At 46.8% G+C, this 24,838-nt stretch overlaps 1 protein-coding gene across 1 annotated transcript in view; it reads left to right on the top strand.

Moving 5' to 3' along the window:
* Positions 1-24,838, top strand: part of LOC120030343 (dedicator of cytokinesis protein 11-like) — a 131,887-nt gene that overhangs the window by 12,304 nt on the left and 94,745 nt on the right. Inside the window, exons 5-15 of the mRNA XM_038975717.1 lie at positions 8,901-8,971; positions 9,267-9,271; positions 11,220-11,315; positions 12,175-12,309; positions 13,473-13,653; positions 14,581-14,660; positions 16,012-16,095; positions 18,915-19,055; positions 19,789-20,043; positions 23,802-23,924; positions 24,253-24,335. Coding sequence (XP_038831645.1) covers positions 8,901-8,971; positions 9,267-9,271; positions 11,220-11,315; positions 12,175-12,309; positions 13,473-13,653; positions 14,581-14,660; positions 16,012-16,095; positions 18,915-19,055; positions 19,789-20,043; positions 23,802-23,924; positions 24,253-24,335 — 1,254 coding nt within the window. The remainder of the gene's footprint in view (positions 1-8,900; positions 8,972-9,266; positions 9,272-11,219; positions 11,316-12,174; positions 12,310-13,472; positions 13,654-14,580; positions 14,661-16,011; positions 16,096-18,914; positions 19,056-19,788; positions 20,044-23,801; positions 23,925-24,252; positions 24,336-24,838) is intronic.

The following is a 24,838-nucleotide window of genomic DNA, read 5'->3' as shown; positions in this document are numbered from 1 at the left end:
CTCATGGGTACAACAAATATAGCCTCTCACAAGGCCCTGCCTCAAAATATGTTATGAACCAGAAACAACAATACCATTCACCCACTACGGTCAAAAAGATTTTGGCGCACCAAAGATATGATACGGTACTGTATTCTGTGGTGTGGAATTACAGTACCATTCGGGAAAATAGCAATTATTTCCCCGCCCACAACATTTTCCCACAATGCACCATCATTTACAGTATGCTGCAGTAAAATGTTGAAAATACATAAAAAGCTGTTGGTCCGTTGAGGATATGGACTGGCTGTTGGTCCGTTGAGGATATGGACTGGCTGTTGGTCCGTTGAGGATATGGACTGGCTGTTGGTCCGTTGAGGATATAGACTAGCTGTTGGTCCGTTGAGCATATAGACTGGCTGTTGGTCCGTTGAGGATATGGACTGGCTGTTGGTCCGTTGAGGATATGGACTGGCTGTTGGTCCGTTGAGGATATGGACTGGCTGTTGGTCCGTTGAGGATATAGACTAGCTGTTGGTCCGTTGAGGATATAGACTAGCTGTTGGTCCGTTGAGGATATAGACTGGCTGTTGGTCCGTTGAGGATATGGACTGGCTGTTGGTCCGTTGAGGATATGGACTGGCTGTTGGTTCGTTGAGGATATGGACTGGCTGTTGGTCCGTTGAGGATATGGACTGGCTGTTGGTCCGTTGAGGATATGGACTGGCTGTTGGTCCGTTGAGGATATGGACTGGCTGTTGGTCCGTTGAGGATATGGACTGGCTGTTGGTCCGTTGAGGATATGGACTGGCTGTTGGTCCGTTGGTCCGTTGAGGATATAGACTGGCTGTTGGTCCGTTGAGGATATGGACTGGCTGTTGGTCCGTTGAGGATATGGACTAGCTGTTGGTCCGTTGAGGATATGGACTGGCTGTTGGTCCGTTGAGGATATGGACTGGCTGTTGGTCCGTTGAGGATATGGACTAGCTGTTGGTCCGTTGAGGATATAGACTAGCTGTTGGTCCGTTGAGGATATAGACTAGCTGTTGGTCCGTTGAGGATATGGACTAGCTGTTGGTCCGTTGAGGATATGGACTAGCTGTTGGTCCGTTGAGGATATGGACTAGCTGTTGGTCCGTTGAGGATATAGACTAGCTGTTGGTCCGTTGAGGATATGGACTAGCTGTTGGTCCGTTGAGGATATAGACTAGCTGTTGGTCCGTTGAGGATATAGACTAGCTGTTGGTCCGTTGAGGATATGGACTAGCTGTTGGTCCGTTGAGGATATGGACTAGCTGTTGGTCCGTTGAGGATATGGACTGGCTGTTGGTCCGTTGAAGATATGGACTAGCTGTTGGTCCGTTGAGGATATGGACTAGCTGTTGGTCCGTTGAGGATATGGACTGGCTGTTGGTCCGTTGAGGATATGGACTGGCTGTTGGTCCGTTGAGGATATGGACTAGCTGTTGGTCCGTTGAGGATATAGACTAGCTGTTGGTCCGTTGAGGATATAGACTAGCTGTTGGTCCGTTGAGGATATGGACTAGCTGTTGGTCCGTTGAGGATATGGACTAGCTGTTGGTCCGTTGAGGATATGGACTAGCTGTTGGTCCGTTGAGGATATGGACTGGCTGTTGGTCCGTTGAGGATATGGACTGGCTGTTGGTCCGTTGAGGATATGGACTGGCTGTTGGTCCGTTGAGGATATGGACTGGCTGTTGGTCCGTTGAGGATATGGACTGGCTGTTGGTCCGTTGAGGATATGGACTAGCTGTTGGTCCATTGAGGATATGGACTGGCTGTTGGTCCGTTGAGGATATGGACTGGCTGTTGGTCCGTTGAGGATATGGACTGGCTGTTGGTCCGTTGAGGATATGGACTGGCTGTTGGTCCGTTGAGGATATGGACTGGCTGTTGGTCCGTTGGTCCGTTGAGGATATAGACTGGCTGTTGGTCCGTTGAGGATATAGACTAGCTGTTGGTCCGTTGAGGATATAGACTAGCTGTTGGTCCGTTGAGGATATAGACTAGCTGTTGGTCCGTTGAGGATATGGACTGGCTGTTGGTCCGTTGAGGATATGGACTGGCTGTTGGTCCGTTGAGGATATGGACTGGCTGTTGGTCCGTTGAGGATATGGACTGGCTGTTGGTCCGTTGAGGATATGGACTGGCTGTTGGTCCGTTGAGTATATAGACTAGCTGTTGGTCCGTTGAGGATATGGACTAGCTGTTGGTCCGTTGAGGATATGGACTAGCTGTTGGTCCGTTGAGGATATGGACTAGCTGTTGGTCCGTTGAGGATATGGACTGGCTGTTGGTCCGTTGAGGATATGGACTAGCTGTTGGTCCGTTGAGGATATGGACTGGCTGTTGGTCCATTGAGGATATGGACTGGCTGTTGGTCCGTTGAGGATATGGACTGGCTGTTGGTCCGTTGAGGATATGGACTAGCTGTTGGTCCATTGAGGATATGGACTGGCTGTTGGTCAGTTGAGGATATGGACTGGCTGTTGGTCCGTTGAGGATATGGACTGGCTGTTGGTCCGTTGAGGATATGGACTGGCTGTTGGTCCGTTGAGGATATGGACTGGCTGTTGGTCCGTTGAGGATATGGACTAGCTGTTGGTCCGTTGAGGATATGGACTGGCTGTTGGTCCGTTGAGGATATGGACTGGCTGTTGGTCCGTTGAGGATATAGACTAGCTGTTGGTCCGTTGAGGATATGGACTAGCTGTTGGTCCGTTGAGGATATAGACTAGCTGTTGGTCCGTTGAGGATATAGACTAGCTGTTGGTCCGTTGAGGATATAGACTAGCTGTTGGTCCGTTGAGGATATGGACTGGCTGTTGGTCCGTTGAGGATATGGACTGGCTGTTGGTCCGTTGAGGATATAGACTAGCTGTTGGTCCGTTGAGGATATGGACTGGCTGTTGGTCCGTTGAGGATATGGACTAGCTGTTGGTCCATTGAGGATATGGACTGGCTGTTGGTCCGTTGAGGATATGGACTGGCTGTTGGTCCGTTGAGGATATGGACTGGCTGTTGGTCCGTTGGTCCGTTGAGGATATAGACTGGCTGTTGGTCCGTTGAGGATATAGACTAGCTGTTGGTCCGTTGAGGATATAGACTAGCTGTTGGTCCGTTGAGGATATAGACTAGCTGTTGGTCCGTTGAGGATATGGACTGGCTGTTGGTCCGTTGAGGATATGGACTGGCTGTTGGTCCGTTGAGGATATGGACTGGCTGTTGGTCCGTTGAGGATATGGACTGGCTGTTGGTCCGTTGAGGATATGGACTGGCTGTTGGTCCGTTGAGGATATGGACTGGCTGTTGGTCCGTTGAGGATATAGACTAGCTGTTGGTCCGTTGAGGATATGGACTAGCTGTTGGTCCGTTGAGGATATAGACTAGCTGTTGGTCCGTTGAGGATATAGACTAGCTGTTGGTCCGTTGAGGATATGGACTAGCTGTTGGTCCGTTGAGGATATGGACTGGCTGTTGGTCCGTTGAGGATATGGACTGGCTGTTGGTCCGTTGAGGATATAGACTAGCTGTTGGTCCGTTGAGGATATGGACTGGCTGTTGGTCCGTTGAGGATATGGACTAGCTGTTGGTCCATTGAGGATATGGACTGGCTGTTGGTCCGTTGAGGATATGGACTGGCTGTTGGTCCGTTGAGGATATGGACTGGCTGTTGGTCCGTTGGTCCGTTGAGGATATAGACTGGCTGTTGGTCCGTTGAGGATATGGACTGGCTGTTAGTCCGTTGAGGATATGGACTGGCTGTTGGTCCGTTGAGGATATGGACTGGCTGTTGGTCCGTTGAGGATATGGACTGGCTGTTGGTCCGTTGAGGATATGGACTGGCTGTTGGTCCGTTGAGGATATGGACTGGCTGTTGGTCCGTTGAGGATATGGACTGGCTGTTGGTCCGTTGAGGATATGGACTGGCTGTTGGTCCGTTGGTCCGTTGAGGATATAGACTGGCTGTTGGTCCGTTGAGGATATAGACTAGCTGTTGGTCCGTTGAGGATATAGACTAGCTGTTGGTCCGTTGAGGATATAGACTAGCTGTTGGTCCGTTGAGGATATGGACTGGCTGTTGGTCCGTTGAGGATATGGACTGGCTGTTGGTCCGTTGAGGATATGGACTGGCTGTTGGTCCGTTGAGGATATGGACTGGCTGTTGGTCCGTTGAGGATATGGACTGGCTGTTGGTCCGTTGAGTATATAGACTAGCTGTTGGTCCGTTGAGGATATGGACTAGCTGTTGGTCCGTTGAGGATATGGACTAGCTGTTGGTCCGTTGAGGATATGGACTAGCTGTTGGTCCGTTGAGGATATGGACTGGCTGTTGGTCCGTTGAGGATATGGACTAGCTGTTGGTCCGTTGAGGATATGGACTGGCTGTTGGTCCATTGAGGATATGGACTGGCTGTTGGTCCGTTGAGGATATGGACTGGCTGTTGGTCCGTTGAGGATATGGACTAGCTGTTGGTCCATTGAGGATATGGACTGGCTGTTGGTCCGTTGAGGATATGGACTGGCTGTTGGTCCGTTGAGGATATGGACTGGCTGTTGGTCCGTTGAGGATATGGACTGGCTGTTGGTCCGTTGAGGATATGGACTGGCTGTTGGTCCGTTGAGGATATGGACTAGCTGTTGGTCCGTTGAGGATATGGACTGGCTGTTGGTCCGTTGAGGATATGGACTGGCTGTTGGTCCGTTGAGGATATAGACTAGCTGTTGGTCCGTTGAGGATATGGACTAGCTGTTGGTCCGTTGAGGATATAGACTAGCTGTTGGTCCGTTGAGGATATAGACTAGCTGTTGGTCCGTTGAGGATATGGACTAGCTGTTGGTCCGTTGAGGATATGGACTGGCTGTTGGTCCGTTGAGGATATGGACTGGCTGTTGGTCCGTTGAGGATATAGACTAGCTGTTGGTCCGTTGAGGATATGGACTGGCTGTTGGTCCGTTGAGGATATGGACTAGCTGTTGGTCCATTGAGGATATGGACTGGCTGTTGGTCCGTTGAGGATATGGACTGGCTGTTGGTCCGTTGAGGATATGGACTGGCTGTTGGTCCGTTGGTCCGTTGAGGATATAGACTGGCTGTTGGTCCGTTGAGGATATAGACTAGCTGTTGGTCCGTTGAGGATATAGACTAGCTGTTGGTCCGTTGAGGATATAGACTAGCTGTTGGTCCGTTGAGGATATGGACTGGCTGTTGGTCCGTTGAGGATATGGACTGGCTGTTGGTCCGTTGAGGATATGGACTGGCTGTTGGTCCGTTGAGGATATGGACTGGCTGTTGGTCCGTTGAGGATATGGACTGGCTGTTGGTCCGTTGAGGATATGGACTAGCTGTTGGTCCGTTGAGGATATGGACTGGCTGTTGGTCCGTTGAGGATATGGACTGGCTGTTGGTCCGTTGAGGATATAGACTAGCTGTTGGTCCGTTGAGGATATGGACTGGCTGTTGGTCCGTTGGTCCGTTGAGGATATAGACTGGCTGTTGGTCCGTTGAGGATATGGACTGGCTGTTGGTCCGTTGAGGATATGGACTAGCTGTTGGTCCGTTGAGGATATGGACTGGCTGTTGGTCCGTTGAGGATATGGACTGGCTGTTGGTCCGTTGAGGATATGGACTAGCTGTTGGTCCGTTGAGGATATAGACTAGCTGTTGGTCCGTTGAGGATATAGACTAGCTGTTGGTCCGTTGAGGATATGGACTAGCTGTTGGTCCGTTGAGGATATGGACTAGCTGTTGGTCCGTTGAGGATATGGACTAGCTGTTGGTCCGTTGAGGATATAGACTAGCTGTTGGTCCGTTGAGGATATGGACTAGCTGTTGGTCCGTTGAGGATATAGACTAGCTGTTGGTCCGTTGAGGATATAGACTAGCTGTTGGTCCGTTGAGGATATGGACTAGCTGTTGGTCCGTTGAGGATATGGACTAGCTGTTGGTCCGTTGAGGATATGGACTGGCTGTTGGTCCGTTGAAGATATGGACTAGCTGTTGGTCCGTTGAGGATATGGACTAGCTGTTGGTCCGTTGAGGATATGGACTGGCTGTTGGTCCGTTGAGGATATGGACTGGCTGTTGGTCCGTTGAGGATATGGACTAGCTGTTGGTCCGTTGAGGATATAGACTAGCTGTTGGTCCGTTGAGGATATAGACTAGCTGTTGGTCCGTTGAGGATATGGACTAGCTGTTGGTCCGTTGAGGATATGGACTAGCTGTTGGTCCGTTGAGGATATGGACTAGCTGTTGGTCCGTTGAGGATATGGACTGGCTGTTGGTCCGTTGAGGATATGGACTGGCTGTTGGTCCGTTGAGGATATGGACTGGCTGTTGGTCCGTTGAGGATATGGACTGGCTGTTGGTCCGTTGAGGATATGGACTGGCTGTTGGTCCGTTGAGGATATGGACTAGCTGTTGGTCCATTGAGGATATGGACTGGCTGTTGGTCCGTTGAGGATATGGACTGGCTGTTGGTCCGTTGAGGATATGGACTGGCTGTTGGTCCGTTGAGGATATGGACTGGCTGTTGGTCCGTTGGTCCGTTGAGGATATAGACTGGCTGTTGGTCCGTTGAGGATATAGACTAGCTGTTGGTCCGTTGAGGATATAGACTAGCTGTTGGTCCGTTGAGGATATAGACTAGCTGTTGGTCCGTTGAGGATATGGACTGGCTGTTGGTCCGTTGAGGATATGGACTGGCTGTTGGTCCGTTGAGGATATGGACTGGCTGTTGGTCCGTTGAGGATATGGACTGGCTGTTGGTCCGTTGAGTATATAGACTAGCTGTTGGTCCGTTGAGGATATGGACTAGCTGTTGGTCCGTTGAGGATATGGACTAGCTGTTGGTCCGTTGAGGATATGGACTAGCTGTTGGTCCGTTGAGGATATGGACTGGCTGTTGGTCCGTTGAGGATATGGACTAGCTGTTGGTCCGTTGAGGATATGGACTGGCTGTTGGTCCATTGAGGATATGGACTGGCTGTTGGTCCGTTGAGGATATGGACTGGCTGTTGGTCCGTTGAGGATATGGACTAGCTGTTGGTCCATTGAGGATATGGACTGGCTGTTGGTCCGTTGAGGATATGGACTGGCTGTTGGTCCGTTGAGGATATGGACTGGCTGTTGGTCCGTTGAGGATATGGACTGGCTGTTGGTCCGTTGAGGATATGGACTGGCTGTTGGTCCGTTGAGGATATGGACTAGCTGTTGGTCCGTTGAGGATATGGACTGGCTGTTGGTCCGTTGAGGATATGGACTGGCTGTTGGTCCGTTGAGGATATAGACTAGCTGTTGGTCCGTTGAGGATATGGACTAGCTGTTGGTCCGTTGAGGATATAGACTAGCTGTTGGTCCGTTGAGGATATAGACTAGCTGTTGGTCCGTTGAGGATATGGACTAGCTGTTGGTCCGTTGAGGATATGGACTGGCTGTTGGTCCGTTGAGGATATGGACTGGCTGTTGGTCCGTTGAGGATATAGACTAGCTGTTGGTCCGTTGAGGATATGGACTGGCTGTTGGTCCGTTGAGGATATGGACTAGCTGTTGGTCCATTGAGGATATGGACTGGCTGTTGGTCCGTTTAGGATATGGACTGGCTGTTGGTCCGTTGAGGATATGGACTGGCTGTTGGTCCGTTGGTCCGTTGAGGATATAGACTGGCTGTTGGTCCGTTGAGGATATAGACTAGCTGTTGGTCCGTTGAGGATATAGACTAGCTGTTGGTCCGTTGAGGATATAGACTAGCTGTTGGTCCGTTGAGGATATGGACTGGCTGTTGGTCCGTTGAGGATATGGACTGGCTGTTGGTCCGTTGAGGATATGGACTGGCTGTTGGTCCGTTGAGGATATGGACTGGCTGTTGGTCCGTTGAGGATATGGACTGGCTGTTGGTCCGTTGAGGATATGGACTAGCTGTTGGTCCGTTGAGGATATGGACTGGCTGTTGGTCCGTTGAGGATATGGACTGGCTGTTGGTCCGTTGAGGATATAGACTAGCTGTTGGTCCGTTGAGGATATGGACTAGCTGTTGGTCCGTTGAGGATATGGACTGGCTGTTGGTCCGTTGAGGATATGGACTGGCTGTTGATTCGTTGAGGATATGGACTGGCTGTTGGTCCGTTGAGGATATGGACTGGCTGTTGGTCCGTTGAGGATATGGACTGGCTGTTGGTCCGTTGAGGATATAGACTAGCTGTTGGTCCGTTGAGGATATGGACTAGCTGTTGGTCCGTTGAGGATATGGACTGGCTGTTGGTCCGTTGAGGATATGGACTGGCTGTTGATTCGTTGAGGATATGGACTGGCTGTTGGTCCGTTGAGGATATGGACTGGCTGTTGGTCCGTTGAGGATATGGACTGGCTGTTGGTCCGTTGAGGATATGGACAGGCTGTTGGTCCGTTGAGGATATGGACTGGCTGTTGGTCCGTTGAGGATATGGACTGGCTGTTGGTCCGTTGAGGATATGGACTGGCTGTTGGTCCGTTGAGGATATGGACTGGCTGTTGGTCCGTTGAGGATATGGACTGGCTGTTGGTCCGTTGAGGATATGGACTGGCTGTTGGTCCGTTGAGGATATGGACTGGCTGTTAGTCCGTTGAGGATATGGACTGGCTGTTGGTCCGTTGAGGATATGGACTGGCTGTTGGTCCGTTGAGGATATGGACTGGCTGTTGGTCCGTTGAGGATATGGACTGGCTGTTGGTCCGTTGAGGATATGGACTGGCTGTTGGTCCGTTGAGGATATGGACTGTCTTTTGATACTGTACAAAGACACGATATGGAAATGACCAGAAGCGAGATACAGTAGGAAAGAGTTGATGTATTGAGTGTGTGTTGTCAGAAACCCAGGAATACAATCACCCTTTCTCACACATCTCACTCTTGTTTTGACAGTAAAGGCCTGAAGACAGACAAGCTTCCAGCTCACGTGTTTGAGATCGATGAAGACGCTAAAGATGAGGTGAGTGGGAGTTGATCTCTCTCTTTGTGTGTGTGTGTGTGTGTGTGTGTGTGTGTGTGTGTGTGTGTGTGTGTGTGTGTGTGTGTGTGTGTGTGTGTGTGTGTGTGTGTGTGTGTGTGTGTGTGTGTGTGTGTGTGTGTGTGTGAGAGAGAGAGAGAGAAGAGAGAGAGAGAGAGAGAGAGAGAAGAGAGAGAGAGAGAGAGAGAGAGAGAGAGAGAGAGAGAGAGAGAGAGAGAGAGAGAGAGAGAGAGAGAGAGAGAGAGAGAGAGAGAGAGAGAGAGAGAGACATTGATTATCAGATGATGTTGAGTGGTCTAGTATTGACCTAAGGTCTTCTGTGTGGTCAGTTCACTCACGCCTTCTGGCCTTGTTGGCTTGGTGGTGGTCCTGTTTGAAATACCCTTTTGACATAATGGGGCCAAGGATTGGTTGATAAAGAGAAGGACTTTGATAGTCAACTCATCCATTTGATACTGTATTGGCTATAACCCCCACCCAAAGTATTTAAGAAAATATGCCTACAACGAGAATGCAGTACATCAAATAACAGCAATTCAATACAGACACCGTAGCTTACATCCAGACAACCCTAACCCCCCACTGTGCCACTACGATGTGGGTTTGTGGTGAGAAAGGACAGCTGTGACCAGTAGTAAGGTCTACAAGCATGGCCTGGTCCCAGATCTCTTTTTTTTCTCGGTCTTGCCTACTTCTATGGTCATTGTGACATTAGGAGGAGGCAAGACGGCTCAAACCTATCTGGGACCAGATCCAGACCTCGCTGGACTTAGAAACCAGAGCTCGTCTCCTCTATAAATTGCTCTCCCCCCCAAAACACCCAATCCCCACCTCTCAACGGCCCAGCCGGATGTGAATATTCTTGGCATTAAAAAGGTTTGTAATTGAAGGAAAATAAATGGCTGCCAGCCATGGTCCTCTGATGGAGGGAGCAGAGAGCACGGAGCCGAGGCTACCACTGAATCATTCCAGGGCTATGTCTGTGACGACACCCTATTCCCTATATAGTGCATTACTTTTGACCAGAGCTCTATGGGGTAGTGCAGCATGCAGGGAAATTGGCTGCCGTTTGGATACAGCCCCAGTACTCAAGAGAGAGGGAGAAATTGAGCATAGCAGAGGCTATCAGTCCAGGCAGCTCTAAAAGAGGCTGGCTAATGTTACATGACTTAGTGTCCTTCATAGCTGCAACACAGGCTGTTGACTCATCTCAGAGGGAGGGAGCAGCCATGGTGTATCGCTGGTAGCGCTACAGTATATGTCTATATGTAGTCTATTCCTTTTGTCTCAGCGTGCAGGCTTCTATAACCACTAGAGAGAGAGAGAGAGAGAGCTAGAGGGTGGTGTATAGCGATGGAGGGCGGTAGAGAGAGAGACTGAGATGGAGGGTGGTGTAGAGAGACCGAGAGATAGAGGGTGGTAGAGAGAGAGGGAGGGAGGGAAAGCGAGAGGAGAGCAATGACCATAAGAATTAATCAATGATAATGCAATCTGGGAGATTGGTGAGCGGTGGAGGGGGGTCTCAGAGGAACACTCAGAGTGAGGGAGGGGGGGGGGGGGGGGGGGAGTGATGAGGGCGGAGAGCAGAGAACCCAGCCAATTGGATTACAGGACGGCGCTGGAGCGAGGCATATGTACGATCGGACGAGCGCAGAGGACAGAGTACCACTTCAATGTGATTAGAGCTAGGACACACATGCGCGCACACACACACACCTGTTAACTGAGCTGTGTGTGATAGCTATGGGATTTCTCTGTATGAATTTCTCTGTATTTCCCAGCAGAAGTAAGTGAATTAGGTTATTTATTTGCCCAGTCATAGTCAGAATGTCCTGTGCTGTGGGATGGGATACGTCTTTGCTGTGACTATGTTCATTGAGTTGCCATGTCCTCCTCCTCGTGATGGATATCAGTGTTGTGATGAACGGTCCCATGGGTATTCTCTCTGCAGATGAGATGAGTGGTTGAACTGTGATGGTGGGGGTTAAATGGTTGGGGTTTAATGGGTTAAATGACTCCCACCTGTTCATGGGAAGCCATATCTTTCTGTATGAATTGGGTGAGCATTGTGTGTGTCTATTTGACTGACTGACACAGGTACGTTTGTTTGTGAATGTGTGGTTATTATTTCTGTGTGCGTTGTGCGTCTGTGTGTTTGCATATGTGTCTGTGTTAGCCTATAGATATATCCACGCTTATCATCAATATTAACCCTTCCTGTGTGTGTGTGCCAGGACTCGTCCTCTCTGTGCTCTCAGAGAGGGGGTATCATGAAGCAGGGCTGGCTGCAGAAAGCCAACATCAACAGCAGCCTGTCTGTCTCCATGAGGGTGAGTCAGAACAGCTCACCCATCAGCCTTGTCTACTGCCTATAGACGGGTTGGCTGACAACATCAGGAAAATGTGGCCGGAGGACGTGCGTTATGATTCTGAACGGTCAGATATCTAGCAGCAATGACAAGAAGCTGCCGTGTGGGGAATCATTGGTGGCTCGTTTCAGCTTGTTGTGTCTTGTTATTGATACCGTGTCTTGTTTTGAGGTGTTTTGACGGATGTCATGTCTATGCTATATACACAACACTTCCTCAACACAACAGATTTACTAGGATAGATCATCCCAACTACTAATATACACAACACTTCCTCAACACAACAGATTTACTAGGATAGATCATCCCAACTACTAATATACACAACACTTCCTCAACACAACAGATTTACTAGGATAGATCATCGCAACTACTAATATACACAACACTTCCTCAACACAACAGATTTACTAGGATAGATCATCGCAACTACTAATATACACAACACTTCCTCAACACAACAGATTTACTAGGATAGATCATCCCAACTACTAATATACACAACATATCTGTACTATAATTGATCAGCCCAACTACTAATATACACAACACTTCCTCATCACTGTGGATTGTACACAACTGGCGACCAACTGCGGTACTGTGCAGGCTCTTGTTCAAGACTAACATAGAGTACCTGATTGAGCTAATACAAAAAGATATCTACGCAATGCCACAACAATAGATTTAATAACCAACCTCCTCTACCTCTGTACACACGCATCGTTCAGCACCAGCCTATACAGCAGATATGAGAGAGGCTAAAGACGGCGTTGCTATTGGATTGATTTTTGAATTGAACCTCTCTACCTCTGGCCCTCAGGTGTTTAAGAGGAGGTATTTCTACCTGTCCCAGCTGCCGGACGGCTCCTACATCCTCAACTCCTACAAGGATGAGAAGAAGTGCAAGGACACCAAAGGGTCCATCTACTTGGACTCCTGTATAGATGTCATTCAGGTCATTATCCCATCTGGACATTACCAATACCATGAAGTGTATCTGCTGTTCTGTGTTTTTGTGTTGTTGCTTGCTCCTAATGTTATCGGAATAGATAGTTTGAAAATGTTATTGTAGAAGTACACCCTGACTCAGGGCTTTATACAGATGTAGGATCTTCATTTGAGCCAGTTTGGTACAGCAGGAAAATAATCCTGCGGCGACAGGAAATGTGAATTATTATGTGGATTATATAATTAATGGACATTTTTCTAGGGGTTGATCCATTTTATTCATAAGGGTAAATCAAGTCTGAAATGTAAAACTCAAATACAGTACAAGTTTGCATTTCCTGCTTTGCAGGAACATTCTAAGCAACAAATGAGTGATCAAATTAAGATCCTACATCTGTAGATTGACCATTTGCTTACAGAGGCACATCATGTGCTCTGGGCTTTGTGTAGACCAACACATCTAGATATATTGTCTTGCCTGTCCTAGACGCTAGACTTCCTTTATTCCTGCCAGCCATAAAAGGACGTCTGTGATAGTCAAATATATAATTCTATGCTAATACATTGAATAGGTCATCTCTGGTCTCTAAAGAGGCAAAGACGACAGCAGCACACTCAGAATCAGGCTTGTAACACAACAATAGTTGCTGAGAAAGAGGGATCCCCAAAAAACATGAAATATTTAGCTCTTTTTAATGCTGGAACACAGTGCTGGAACAACAGTGGAAAAATGCTGTCTCAGGAAAGCTACAGTATGTATAACTCATAACTGGAAGGAAGTCTGCTGGTTTTGTGTCTCAACATTCCAGTAAAAGGGAACTCCTTTGGGATCGGAAAACCACCACTGTGACCACATGAACAAGTCCGTTTTCAGCTCTCGCAACACTCGTGAAAGTTAGGTCAGGATTCCTCTCCTCCACCTTTGCCATCCTTCAGGAACTGATTGGATTTTTTGAACTGCATTCCAGTTGCTGGGCAGAAAAAAATGGGTGCTTGCATTTTTTTCTCCTAAAAATGAGAGAATCTTCTGAGTGTTGGCACTGTGTGGTACAGTAGACTGGAGAGGCTGCCAGGAAGCTTTCCATTGGTTAAAAGTATTTAGGAGCTATGAGTGTTTTTAGATGACTTTGTTTAGATGCCTACAACCAAACTTCAATATTTTCACCCCAGTGCCCTAAAATACGTCGTAACGGCTTTGAGCTAAAGATGCAGGAGCGCTTCAGCCACTTCCTGGCTGCGGACAGCGAGGCGGAGATGGAGGAGTGGGTGATCACCCTGAAACAGGCCCTGCAGAGCAGCACTGAGGGAGGAGACCGGAAGAACGGAGGAGACAGCCTAGACTGTGCCCTGGGTGAGGAGGGAGGGGACTGGACTGGACACACACACATATACTTATAATACACATACACACTCTGATATACATACAGTGTATGCTGTACTCTCCTACTCCTACACACTTGCATTACAAACAGACATGTTATTTAGCTACTCCACTCCTGTCATTATTCTCATAGCAAAGTTTCACCTGTCTTTCAACGCAGTAATCTCTAGGAGATTCAAATCCCTGCTACTGACCTGTAAACACACTGAAAACCTTAACAGTCAGTTACAGGATGATACACAGTTGGTACCAGAACGCAGCACTGTTTCACTTGGTTTCTCCAGTAATTTGATCTGACTCAAATTCAGTTCCCCTTTCACAATTCTTTGGAATTGTTTGTTGACATAGAAGGAAGTTATTGTGAACTATTGAACTCAGCGTATTACGGCTGTTACATTAGTGGAGGAATGCCAACATTATGCGGCTGTGTGTGTGTGTGGAAGTGCGTTGGAGGAATTTCACAGTTGGGGGAATGTATTTTCCAATTAGGAAATTGTCCTTTTGAAAACATTATGTTCTCATATGCCCCTGAAATGCAGAGAGATCTGGAAGGCTTGTACAGCAGAAAGCTGTGGGATTCAGCCTGGCTACTCTCCAGTTTCCCCTGCAACACAGTGAAGGGAGTTAGAAAGACAGCAGAGTTAGTAAGAAAAGCTGCATTTAAAAGGAAATGCCTCCCTCAGCTCATTAGGACATTGCTCAAGTTGGAAGAGTGGAACATAAAGTACACTCATCCAAGGTTTTTGTGCAGTTGCGGAATAGCCAAGTACATAACTCTAGGAGTATCAGATATCACAGAATTTCCACTAATATCAGATGTCATTATACTCATCCGAATCATACAGTACGCTATATGGTAAGTACTCGTTTCGACTGACACCTCTCTCGCCCAATCAGATGAGGACAGCAGCAGCCAGGGGAAGGGAGAGAGCCTATTGGAGAGTCTGGGGAGGAGCCTACACCCTGAACTCATAAAGGTCAGTGTTATCAGAGTAGAGATGTGATGTAAGGCTACTGTCAGCTATGCTTATAGCTGCTTGCATAAAAAATTAACAGTATGCATGTATCCTTTTTGCCTTATTTTTGTACTAAGCACCAGGGCCCGTATTCACAAAGGGCTGATCTAGGATCAGGTTTTGCCGTATAAGAAGGGGGACATGATCCAAGATTGGCACTCCTACTCTTGAGAAGCTTGATGCATGCGGGCCCTGATAAATAATCAATGTTTGGCACTCCACTAAGACATAGCCTCCAGTGCTAAAAGATTCAGTCTGGTGTGTGTTGGTAGTGTGTTTTAGTCTGACTTGCTCTCTTCACCTCTGGTTTCATTAGTGGCTGTGCTGTATTGTAGTAGTAGTGAATATGTATTGCCCCTCATCTACTACACACAAGGTAGTGAACCTAGCCAGGTACATGGTGGAAAAGGTTTTATAGGGTTATTCAGACTCAGAGCACACAGATGTAGGATCTTTAATTTGAGTTAGTTTGCTACAGCAGGAAAGCGAACAACTATCCTGCAGCAGCAGGAAATGTGGATTATAAATCATGGACATTTTTGTAGGGGTTGATACGTTTTTTCATAAGGGAAAATCAAGTCTGAAATGTCAAAGTGGAAATGACAGACTTCAGAAGCCTTTTTAAACCTCAAATACACTACACATTTTAAATGTCCTGCAACAGATCAAATTAAGGTCCTACATCTGTATCCTGTTTCTCTTGGACAAAAAAGAAAAGCCCTCTTAAATAGTTGTATTCAAATACTGTATGTGTAAGCAGTAATATAAGCAGTAATGATTATTGATAAGGCATGTGTACTAGATAATTCATTCTCTAGTCAATTAGAGAAACACAATACCTCCACCTGACATATATAGGCTATAGTATGCCTAGTCATTTATGTGACGCTCACTGAGCTTTGATACCGTTACACTATCAGGGAACCACAGTTTACAAGCTCCCTTTATCTGTAGCAGGTCCCTAATGTAACCTACATCCTGTAACCCTGGACATAACAACAGTACAGTATCTTTATCCCATAGAGACCTCACTGCTTTAATGTATCTATAAACCCAGAGCAGCACACGGAGAACAAAGAGAGCTGTAATCTCTGTATGATGAGGCTTTTAACTGGCTCCTCTGAGATGTCCCAGCTCTCCTCTTCATAGAAGGCCTGGTTATCTCTACTGTCTGTCTGGGGCTGGGTGGTGTGAGAGGAGGAGAGTAAAGGAGAGAGGGATTTAGGACAAGAGGGGGGGGTGGCGGAGTTCTCTGTTGAGCTCAGCTGTGACCTGAAGCTGTTATTTGTCTGTTCTTTCTGTCTCTCTGCAGTATGCTAGGGAAACCGACCAGCTCAATAAATTCAACAGGAATGAAGGGAGACTAAAGCTGTTCTCTCTGGACCCTGAAACACAGGTTAGTACTGTTTGTTTTACTCTATTCATTTCCAATAGGACTGGCGCCGATACATAGGGCAGCCGTGCTTCTAGCCCCAAGGCAACTTTTTTATGTGTTATATCTTACATTATTAGCCCAGAAAATGTTTTGTGTTATTACATACAGCCGGGAAGAACTTTTGGATATCAGAGCCGCGGTAACTCACCAGCATTACGACCAGGAATACGACTTTCCTGAATCGGTTCCTTTGTTCGTACCCTCCAGGGCAATTGAACTGATTCCAGAGGCTGATCCAAAACACCACCGACAGAGAAGGGATATTCAGAGTGGACTTCTAGTCCGACTCAGGAGGCGCACACAACACCCACCGCTTCCGATTATATTCCCTTCCTATAGGCAGGAACTCAAACCGGAAGTACCCATCCTAAGGACTATTCAACGCTGGTCTGACCAATTGGAATCCACACTGTTTTGATCACCCGTACTGGCATATGTTACGGGTAGCCTCCGAGAATAACATACACTGATACGATGACTGAGTTTTTTTGTCTATCAGGAAGTGTATAGGAGATCTTGTACCCACTGTGCCTATTAAAACCTACCCTAACCAGAAACCGTGGATAGATAGCAGCATTTTCACAAAACTGAAAGCGCGAACCACCGCATTTAACCATGACAAGGTGACTAGGAATATGGACGAATACAAACAATGTAGTTATTCCCTCCGTAAGGCAATCAAACAAGCGAAATGTCAGTATATAACAAGCGAAATGTCGCCCGCTTTGAGGATACGACGCGGCCCGCTACCAAGGACTGAGAGCCCTCTCCTTCTCTGTGGCCGACGTGAGTAAGACATTTAAGCGTGTTAACCCTTGCAAGGCTGCCGGCCCAGACGGCATCCCTAGCCGCGTCCTCAGAGCATGCGCAGACCAGCTGGCTGGAGTGTTTATGGACATACTGTATTCAATCTCTCCCTATCCCAGTCTGCTGTCCCCACATGCTTCAGATGGCCACCGTTGTTCCTGTACCCAAGAGCGCAAAGGTAACTGAACTAAATGACTATCACTCCGTATCACTCACTTCTGTCATCATGAAGTGCTTTGAGAGACTAGTCAAGGATCATATCACCTCTACCTTACCTGACACTCTAGACCCACTTCAATGTTCTTACCTTCCCAATAGATCCACAGACGATGCAATCGCCATCACACTGCACACTGCCCTATCCCATCTGGACAAGAGAAATACCTATGTAAGAATGATGTTCATTGACTTTAGCTCAGCATTCAACACCATAGTACCCTCCAAGCTCATCATTAAGTTTGAGGCCCTGGGTCTGAACCCCGCCCTGTGCAACTGGGTCATGGACTTCCTGACGGGCCGCCCCCAGGTGGTGAAGGTAGGAAACAACACCTCTACTTCGCTGATCCTCAACACTGGGGCCCAACAAGGGTGCGTGCAAAGCCCCCTCCTGTACTCCCTGTTCACCCATGTGTGGCAAAGCACGCCTCCAACTCAATCATCAAATTTGCAGATGACGCAACAGTAGTAGGTCTGATTACCAACAATGACGAGACAAACTACAGGGAGGAGGTGAGGGCCCTGGGAGTGCAGTGCCAGGAAAATAACCTCTCACTCAACGTCAACAAAACAAAGGAGCTGATCGTGGACTTCAGGAAACAGCAGAGGATGGCACCCCCCTATCCACATCGACGGGACTGCAGTGGAGAAGGTGGAAAGCTTCAAGTTCCTTGGCGTACACATCACTGACAAACTGAAATGGTCCACCCACACAGACAGTGTGGTGAAGAAGGCTTCAATTTCAGGAGGCTGAAGAAATTTGGCTTGGCACCTAAAACCCTCACAAACTTTTACCAATGCACAATTGAGAGCATCCTGTTGGGCTGTAATCACCCCCTGGTACGGCAACTGCACCGCCAGCATCCGCAGGGCACTCCAGAGGGTGGTGCCGTCTGCCCAACACATCACTGGGGGAAAACTACCTGCCCTCCAGGACACCTACAGCACCCGATGTCACAGGAAGGCCAAAAAGATCATCAAGGACAACAACCACCCGAGCCACGGACTGTTCACCCCGCTATCATCTAGAAGGTGATGTCAGTACAGGTGCATCAAAGCTGGGACCGAGAGACTGAAAAACAGCTTTGATCTCATGGCTATCAGACTGTTAAATAGCCATCACTTGCATATTAGAGGCTGCTGCCTATAGGCATAGATTTGAAATCACTGGCCACTTTAATAAAGGAATACTAGTCACTTTAATAATGTTTACATATTTTGCATTACTCATCATGTATATACTGTATTCTATTCTACTGTATCTTAGTCTATGCCGCTCTGACATTGCTTGCCCAAATATTTATATATTCTTAATTCCATTCCTTTACTTAGGTTTGTGTGTATTGTGTGAAATTGTTAGATATTACTGCACTGTTGGAGCTAGAAACGCAAGCATTTCGCTACACCCACAATAATATCTGCTAAACACGTGTATGTGACCAATAAAATTTGATTTGATTTAATGTTTGAGTCTATTAAAGCAGACCTATGGTATGATGAGTATAGATGTGTATACCTGTAGATGAACAACATGTCATGTCTGTCTGGGCAGTCCCAGGGCCCTGATGGCTTCACTGGCATCAAGTGAACGTCTCAATTAGAGAATGTCTGTGTATGTACATTGGATGTGTTTCCATGGAAACCAGAAGCTAACCAACATTCCCTATTTAATCTTTCTTCCTGACCTCCTTCCCCTCCACATCCTCCTCTCCTCTCTCTCTTCCCGCCTCTCCACTTCTTCCTCCCCTCCCCCCCAGAGGTTGGTCTTCTCGGGTATAGAGCCTGACGTGAAGCCATTTGAGGAGCGTTTCGGCCGACGCATCGCCGTCAGCTGCCATGACCTCACCTTCAGCCTGCAGGGTTGTGTCAACGAGAGGGGGGACGGGGTTCTCACCAATGTAAGGTCACATAGACACACACCCTTCTGCTCCAGCGTAGGTCACCGCTACAGCTCGACACTCCGTCTGAGAGAGGGACATTTGTGTGCTACATGAATTATGCATAACAGAGAACACCAGATACAAAATTAACATCAGGCTCTTTGTGTTTCATGCTGTATATTCATCTTATGTTGATATCATTATTTGATATAAAAAGTATTATCCTAAAATAGTACATATTTTAATGTAAATACTTGTAAATGTAAATACAAATTACACTACAGAGACCTATGTCATGATCCACATTCACATTTCCTGATGACTGTAGTTAGTGCGCAATCTGCTATGAGTGTGAGATGAATGCAGTGCCTCTTTGGCGTCAGCCAGCAGTATAGAGAGCACACTAGTGAGTACTCCCTCTCCCTCCTTCAGAGTGGATTATCGTAGACATGAAACACAGTGATGAATAACTTCATGCCCACTAGAACATTTATAGAGCTGGGGGGGTTGCGGATGTTGGCTGACCGACATTTGCGTGGTTAGGAAATAGTTCTACTCTCCTCCTCCCATCTTAAACTCAAACTTAGATAGGCTTAATGGTTCCTGAAAGGAATGGCCATCATTCAATATGCTTATATCTACATAAGTGCACATACACTCATACACACACGCTCTTTGTTTTTACCTTGTAAATACACACAGACACGCTCTACCCCACACACATACTCCCTTTCCCATCTCTGTTATCCAGGTGGAGCCGTTCTTCATCAGCCTGGCTCTGTTTGATGTGTCTAAGAGCTGTAAGATCTCCTCTGACTTCCATGTGGACCTCAACCCCCCCTGTGTACGAGAGATGCTGAACGACACCTCTCAACTCTCCCCTACATCAGAGGGAGGAGGTGGTGGTGGTGGTGGAGGAGGAGGAGTGAACAGTGATGCAGGGAATGGGAATGGTCTGCCCATTCTACAGAGGGTGTCTGAGTCTCTGCTGCGTTTCCCTACTCAGGTAGGACCATAGTGACCTTACCTGCCCTATACCCTGTGTGTTGGCTTGTGTTGAGGTTTGTTTAAACACACACATACACACATGAGTAGGCTAAATCATGCTTGTGTTTCTGTAGAAATTATGGTGGGATCACAGAATCCCAAGATTAGAAACTTAGTCTGTCTCTCCCTTATTTGATATAAATACTTTAAGGTAAAATTCTTAATTAGTGAAACTGCCACGACAGTTTGGTATATTACAACAACAAAGAAGTTACTGCAAACAACGAACACTATTTTTTCCCCCTCTGACATCATTACAGGCTTGATAGAACAACAGAATATATGCTGCAATTAGTTTTCACCATGCTGCCGGAGGCTCCTCTCCTCCGTTTCTCCTCCCTTTCAACAACAAGACAAAAACAATAACTGTAACATAGACACAGGTAGTCAGGAAGCAGGTGCAGTTAGTGAGTTTGATAATAGCGAACATGGAGCGATACAAAACAAGAGAAGCGTCTGACATAGAAACATTAACAATACTACCTGATGACTGATAACAAAAGAGTGCTATACAAAGGGTAAATAATCAAGTGAGTAATGAAGGCCAGGTGTGACTGATGATGAGACGCAGGTGTGCGTAATGATGGTTGCCAGGTGTACATAAAGATGGGTTGCTAGGACTAGTGCTTAAACAGGTGACGTCAAACGCCTGAGCGGGAGTAGACGTGACGATAACAAAGGCGCTGGGGCGAACAGTGGGCTGTTTCACTTAATACAGATTCCATCTTTTAGATGTTCAGTTGATGAGACAGGGAAGAGGCTCCCCTTTTGAAGACCCTCTGATAAACTCAGTCGGAGTCTCAACTTACTGTTACAAGGTAGAATACACAAGGTGCAATTTCGAAACTTGGTTGTGCATCAGCATGATAGTCACTTAATTAGTACATGTCAGCAAAACACATTTTGATTAGTAAGTTAGTCTAGCGGCCAGCTATCTAATCCTGTGGTAATTACGGTCGATTAGAGCCTGGGGGGCCCCCATTTTTTTGGGTCATTCTCACTCAGGTGTCATGTTAAAAACTGCAAACATTTCTCGCCACCGTGCAGGACATAAGCTGTAAAACTGCTCATTTTCTTCTCCGCCACATGGCAAAATGAGTAGAATTACATGATATGAACACTAAAACTGCTGACTGAAGACGGAACGGCCAGGCATCCGTGCGATTGAGTCCGTTTCTGCGTGATGAAACTTTCTTGCTCCTTTCTGAAACAAGGGAGAGGGTAGTCGAGTGGATTTGGTTCAGTCAGTCATCTTAATGAACCCTTCCCAGCTAGCTAGTTTACTGCTTGTGGCTAGAAACTTGAGCGAGGAAAAAGTTGTGACTTGGGAGTGTTCAGAATCATATTTTTTTTCAGTAATTGTTTCAATTTTTTAAACTAAAATATAACATTAGACGTTAATGCCGTAGTGAAGGTTACTACGACACAGTGCTGTTGTGTTGTCGGCTTGCAGCACAAACTCTACCCATTGAGTAGTGTAGACTGTATCACAGTGACATCCAGATGGTTACTTCCAATATTACAAGTTATTTATCGTGTAGACTGCTATCCTACTCAACATAAAATCAAGTAGGATGGAACAAATTGGCGATGGTGACACGGACCAGGCCCAAATCCCTGACATATGACGAAGGAAGAGGTGGCGTTATAGAGGCCGGCGTGCGGGATACCTGACAAGACTACGGCGAGTGGACAGACCGCCTCTACCCTCTGTTCTATTGGCCAACGTGTAATCACTGGAGAATAAGCTGGACGAGCTCTGTTTGAGACTATCCTATCAAAGGGACATGAAGAACTGTACTATACTATGCTTCTCGGAGTGATGGCTGAACAAGGACATGGATAAAATACAGTTAGCTGGGTTTCCTGTGCATCGGCAGGACAGAACGGTAGCGTCCGGTAAGCTCTGAGGGGGAGGGGTGTCTCTTTGTTAACAACAGCTGGTGCTCAATCTCTAATATTAAGGAATGTCTCTGGGTTCTGCTCGTTTAAGTTAGGATACCTCATGATAAGCTATAGACCATGCTATTTACCAAAACAGTTTTCAGGTCATAGCACACACACACACACACACTCCTGCTGGGCCCATTAACAGGATTACCCAGCAGCATTACTGACGGTGCCCAGCAGTAAATCACAGTACACAATCAGACCACTGCAGTTCTGAACCTCCCACCCCTAGACTTGAAACATAACAGCAAGAACATAGGCAAGGGAGAGTGGAACACGGCTGCAGAATACCCTGTGAAATGGAAATAATGGAAAATAACTGTGGATAACATCTAGACCCAGAAACAGAATGAAGAACAGAGCATCAAACAATAGAATCAATCAAGATGATGGTCATTCTCACTCTCATTGGTCAAACAATGCATGCTGATGACACAAAAAATGGAACTTGATTAAGCTCTTGCCCAGTGTGTGTGTTTGTGCGTGGACCTAGCAAAGACTAGCAGGACACAGAGAAATAGATGGCCTACTTCTGCGATTACTGTCTGATTATAGACAAGGAGGCCAGCAGATCACAGTGTAATTGAGGTGCTGTGTGGGTGTAGTCCAAGGACAGCCTCCTTCAGCCCTCAACTCTCTCTACTGCATCGGTCAGTAGCAGCAGCACAACGGTAGTCAAGGTGTGGTACTGGTACTGGTACAGGTACTGATACTGGCAGGCTCGCCTTAGTCAGGTCCCTTATTAATGTCCCATCTCTCTGGTACTGGAATTGGCAGACTTACTTCAGCCAGCTTTAGACATATTTATATTGTGAATAAAGTGTCGTTTTAAGGGTATCGCCCATGTAACTGTGTTGTGGTAGCAGACATTAGCTAGGCCACGCCATTCTGTCATTAGCCAAGCCACAGCTAGAGCATTTTAATGGAACTCATTATGTCACAGCTGATGTATATTTACTGATTCAAATGTCCCATTCATGTCTCAAGAACTCCACTCTTACTGTCCTGCCACTCCCAGGAATATCATGGATTTGTGTGTGTGTGTGTGTGTGTGTGTGTGTGTGTGTGTGTGTGTGTGTGTGTGTGTGTGTGTGTGTGTGTGTGTGTGTGTGTGTGTGTGTGTGTGTGTGTGTGTGTGTGTGTGTGTGTGTGTGTGTGTGTGTGTGTGTGTGTGTGTGTACATGACACTGTGAGAGCCACGGTTGGCTTCATATCACTGACCCCATAATAGTTTGAGTTCTGTTTGGGTTTCCTCTAACTTCAACCACAAACGACAGCCAGCCAGCCACTTCCCTGCCCCAGGCCCTGTATAGGAGACAGTGGATAAACTCTCACTATGACTAGGACCTACTATACGTATAACAGATGTCACATTCTCAAACTGTAAAAAGAATACTGAAGTTTAATAGCAATGTTTTCCACCACTAAGGTCTGCATCATGTTTAACAGCCTCATCCTCCTCCCTCCATCTGTCTTCTCCTCTAGGGTATATTAGATACACAGTCTTAAACCCTTATCCCTCCTTCTGTCTTCTCTTCTAGGGTATATTAGATACACAGTCTTAAACCCTCATCCCTCCTTCTGTCTTCTCCTCTAGGGTATATTAGATACACAGTCTTAAACCCTCATCCCTCCTTCTGTCTTCTCCTCTAGGGTATATTAGATACACAGTCTTAAACCCTCATCCCGCCATCTGTCTTCTCCTCTAGGGTATATTAGATACACAGTATTAAACCCTCATCCCTCTGTCCCTCTCCTCCCCTCCAGGGTATCTTCTCAGTGACCAACCCCCATGCTGATATTTTCCTGGTGGCCAGAGTGGAGAAGGTCCTACAGAATGGCATTACACACTGTGCTGAGCCCTACATCAAGACCTCAGACATCAACAAGGTTTGTCTGTGTGCGTGTGGTGCGCGTGTGTGTCTGCGCGTGTGTCTACGTGTGTGTGCATGTGGTCAACAAGGTCCTTTCCTTCGCGCCTCTCTCACCCATATTACTGCTATTGCTATTATTAGACCATGTGTCAGAGACAGGACTTACATAACCCCCCCCAAAACCAATGGTTCGAGAGCTACTTTTAAAGTGTCTTTTTAAATTGAATTGCTTCCTATTTTGGTCTTAGTTCCATCATGATCAATTGAGTAGCTGTTCCACTGTTATAAATCATAAAGCCTGTGTTATTACCTATACATTGGACTCATTCTGTGTTCCCCTCCAGACTGCCCAGAAGGTTCTGAAAGCTGCCAAGCAGACGTGTCAGCGCCTGGGCCAGTATAGGATGCCCTTCGCCTGGGCTGCCAAGTAAGACACAGCTTTTACACACCAGTAACTCATACACACTACCGACTCACGTTGTGCTATCATACGGCAGATTAATGGAATGTACATACCACAATCTCAATGTGCTCTCCTACACTAAATGTAATGTATCCAATATAATAAGAAGTGAAACAAATCAATTAAAATGTTATTATTCACATGCCCCGAATACAACAGGTGAAGACCTTACAGTGAAATGTTTACTTACGAGCCCCTAACCAACAATGCAGCTTAAAAAATATATATATTCGTAATAATAAGAAATAAAAGTAACAAGTAATTAAAGAGCAGCAGTAAAATAACAATAGCGAGACTATATACAGGGGGGTACTGGTACAGAGTCAGTGTGCGGGGGCACCGGTTAGTTGAGGTAATATATACATGTAGGTAGAGTTATTAAAGTGACTATGAATAGATGATAACAACAGAGAGTAGCAGCAGTGTAAAAGCAATGCAATGCAAATAGTCTGGGTAGCCATTTGATT

This window comes from Salvelinus namaycush, chromosome 36, assembly GCF_016432855.1.
Source record: "Salvelinus namaycush isolate Seneca chromosome 36, SaNama_1.0, whole genome shotgun sequence".
In the NCBI taxonomy this organism is placed as follows: domain Eukaryota; kingdom Metazoa; phylum Chordata; class Actinopteri; order Salmoniformes; family Salmonidae; genus Salvelinus; species Salvelinus namaycush.
This window is presented reverse-complemented; position numbering and strand designations above follow the sequence as displayed.